General features: G+C 37.2%; 1 protein-coding gene across 17 annotated transcripts in view; it reads left to right on the top strand.

Moving 5' to 3' along the window:
- Nucleotides 1-3,685, top strand: part of ank2b (ankyrin 2b, neuronal) — a 201,454-nt gene that overhangs the window by 132,729 nt on the left and 65,040 nt on the right. For 12 of the 17 annotated variants that reach the window (XM_017430288.3, XM_017430293.3, XM_017430282.3 and 9 more), the window contains one exon: nucleotides 2,701-2,724. The exons of the other annotated variants lie outside the window; for them this stretch is intronic. In XM_017430288.3, coding sequence (XP_017285777.1) covers nucleotides 2,701-2,724 — 24 coding nt within the window. The remainder of the gene's footprint in view (nucleotides 1-2,700; nucleotides 2,725-3,685) is intronic. 17 annotated transcript variants of the gene reach the window in all.

A 3,685-nucleotide genomic window follows, 5' to 3' on the forward strand; every position in this document is an offset into this window, starting at 1 on the left:
AATGATTACCACCCTTCATCACCCCCTCCTACCTCGCTGCACCGGTGTCTAAGTGTAGCAATGTCCACTGCATGGAGTGTGCCGCTGTCTGCAGGTTGTATGGTGGTCAGATCTGAGGCTGCATGCAAACAGCTGGGGATTTTAGGGATGGGTTTTTGTTGGGGGGGCTTAAAGCTGGGAGTTTAGCTACCTGCTGATGGAACAAAGATTTATATTCTTGGGACTGTTTTTTTTTTTCCTTTTTAATAAATGACCTTAACTTCAAAGGGATATTTTGTCCATTTTGAAGTGGGGTTTTAAGTGGCTAGAGTAAAAATGGTTTATTTTAGTACAGTTTTCCATTAAATCTGTTTGAAATTTGTATTTAATATTACAGCGAGGCGCCATTTATACTGTGTGAGAAACCCCAGTGGAGTCTAACCATGATTTATTTATGCATTTACTAAAAATGCCATATGTGCTTTCGTGGATGCAGCCATGCGCAAAATGACTCATAAGAAAGCGTCAGATAAGATCAGCTATAAACAGCAACATGTACTGTACAGTCACAGTGCTACTGAGCATAATTATCTCTGTATTCAACGAGAAGATGGCTCGGAAACATATAACCAATTAATTGTTTACACTGATTAATCAAACCAAGATTTTTATGAAAAACTGCATTTACTATAAACAGCTGAGACAATTTATTTTATTTTTTTATCTAAGATCTTTTAAATTATTTAGTTCAGTTTATGGTTCAGTGTCTATCTTCTCATTGGAGCTTTTAAAAAATGTCGACCAAATCTAGGAAACAGGAGTTTAAAGTAGAAATATTTCTTAAAGTGCAGCTTGCAGGTTGTCTACTACTCTGCGTTTAGGGAAAAAGACTAGTGGTTCCACACAGGTTTCGACAGTGAATAGATCAGAAATGTAAATAGAAAGACGGCCACATGAACACACATGCACATCCTGCTTCGTTGATCCTGTTGTTCGAGATGATTTGGCTCCACAAAGTGAACGGCAACGTGCATTTAATCTGAAGAAATCCCATCCCATCTGGAACTTGTATTGTCCTCCTGTTTAAACACACTCTCACATGTGTTGTTACAGGAGTTTTCTCTCCTAACCTGCACAAAATGCAGCCTATTTTGAATTTCTATTTAAGTGGGTCAAAACACAAAAAAAGAATCACATGTTGTATGAAGTAAAGCCTTGTGACGTAACATTTAATGTTCTCGATGCATACTCGTTATGTATATGCATTGGGTTGAAGAATGGGAAGCTACAGCATACTATAACGTATGCTTCATAGGTGTCGCAAAACTATTTCTTTGTTTTTTTTGAGGTGTGAGGTTTGTTTTACGCATCTTGTCTTGGTTCTTCCATGTCTAAACTAGTCTTTCGTAGAAAATCTGTAGAATTTCAAGTAGGAAATGATAATCTTATATTGGTATACATCTTGTGACCGGACACACTACTGAACCTATGCCACTAGGTTTGTACTCTTAGAATGCCACACATACTCCAACAACACAATATGTACAAAGCAGCAACTACATGACATTTTTAACATCCTATTTACCTGGTACAGCTGCCAAAAACACAAAGAAAAAGGCCACTGATGCACAGCTCTTATGAGTTAGATATAACAACTAGCAATGGTAATGGCTGCTATGGATAAAGGATCCACAAGTAAGCAGTGCAGACAGAGCATTAGCATAGCATAGTAGATTATGTGAAACTATTGTTGGGTCACAGCTACGAAACTTTTGTATTAATGGCGCATACATGAGGTACTGTATGTGTGACGTCTAGAAGTTGCTGCATTTGTGCTACAGAATTTCGTTCGAGCTCACAAACATTAAATCTGTGACAACCTGGGTCCTCATGTGCAAAGAGTGCTTGTGCACACAAAAGTCGTGTACAATACAATATTACAATACATAATTTTGAAGATTAAGTACCCTTTTTTCACACAAATTTTCACAATATGCTATGTTTCTCTGACAATAACAGAGCCTGCAACCTACATTTTAAAGACATTTTCTATAACTTACAGAAGTGACTTTCACTGATCTTTAAGTAAAGGAAACAATCCTAATTGAGCCAATGCCTATTTGTGGAGGTAAAATTTAGTTAAATAAATTGTTTTTTGCATTAAAACAGCTGACTGAACTGAACTAAATAAATAGAGTATGTATGTACACTGTAATAAGTAAATGATTTATCTTGTAGCACTTAATTGTCTCATTTCTCAGCTGTTAGTTTAATAAACTCACCGTCTATAGAAAGAAAACTGAATTAGCATCAGAGTGACAGCAGCTGTGCTGGAAGCACAGGATATTTACTAGATGAGCACTGATTCTGCTCACGATAATCCCCTTTTTACTGCCGTCAACTCTTTAAAGTTGCATTTTTCTATCAATTTACTGCAAAAATGTAAGCTTTATGAGCGTTTTCATTAGCTAAGCCACAGTTTTGGATTGACTACTGAAAAAATGTTGACATTTTTCAACAAATATTTGCTAATGTCAAAGACAAACATCGAAGGTTCAGAGTTCTGTTTGACTTTGACATTAGTCGCACCGAGAGCAAAGTAAAATTAGCCACTCCAGCCATGTCTTCAGTGTTTGTTCTGCACAGCTGCCTCTACTGTGCACGAGTCAAACAAGCCTAACTGAACTGATGTTTCCCTCCCTCGTCCCCCCCCTGCAACAGATGATGGTCAATAGGACTACTGAGGTATACACACCTTCCTTTATTTGTCATCCTTCTTTCCTTTCTCTCCTCCACCTTTTTTTTCTTTCACTCACACATTCCTGCGTTTCTGTAAATCGACAGTCTTTTGCTTTGTTTCACATTTCCCCACAGTTTCAGTTGGGTTGGTTCTGATGCCACCATGCATGGCTGACAGGAATGGCCGAGTTTCTCTTGTGTGTCCTGCGCTTACAACCTGCACAATTATTTTTATTATTTCCACTCTTTTAAAGCCTTTGTTGGTTTGTCTACAGCTGCCTTTTTCCACCTGTGACCTTCAGTACAGTGACAGCTATGTTCAGTTTACCGATTCATGTGAAATAACTGCATTTTCCTCCTGTAATGTTTCATGTTGATGCACATACTGCTGATGCCGTTTTTAGTAAAGCTGTAAATGTGTGCTCTGTGTTAGTTTGTTATATAATTCTGTCCATTTTTGTTGGTGTTGCATGGTTTAAATAGATGCACCAATGATTTTATCAAGAGATGCTGTTGTGCAACAATGAATGACCAAAGCTACCAAAATAAAACTAAAACCGTTTCAATTTTACTTTGGCATTTACTTTTCTGTTAGTTGTGGGAGAAACGACCATTTAAAATCATGCTGCCTGCAACGTTTTAGGTAAATGGCTTGCACTTGAATAGTCCAAGGAGCCCAAAGTGCTTCACACTACATTCAGTTATTCACCCATTCATCCACACATCAATCAATCAATCAACTTTATTTATATAGCACATTTTAAAAACCACAGGGGTAGCCAAAGTGCTGTACAATAGATAGAAAAAAAAAAAGTTAAAAGGAAATAGATAAAACAAATAAAGAGATAAAAAAGATAAATAGATAAAAAGAGACATACACATACGGGTTCACAGCAGGTATGTTTTAGGTGCCAAGAAAGACAAAAATCACGGTGTGTTAAAAGCCAAAGTATAAAAGTGTGTTTTT

Source organism: Kryptolebias marmoratus, linkage group LG7, assembly GCF_001649575.2.
Source record: "Kryptolebias marmoratus isolate JLee-2015 linkage group LG7, ASM164957v2, whole genome shotgun sequence".
NCBI lineage: Eukaryota > Metazoa > Chordata > Actinopteri > Cyprinodontiformes > Rivulidae > Kryptolebias > Kryptolebias marmoratus.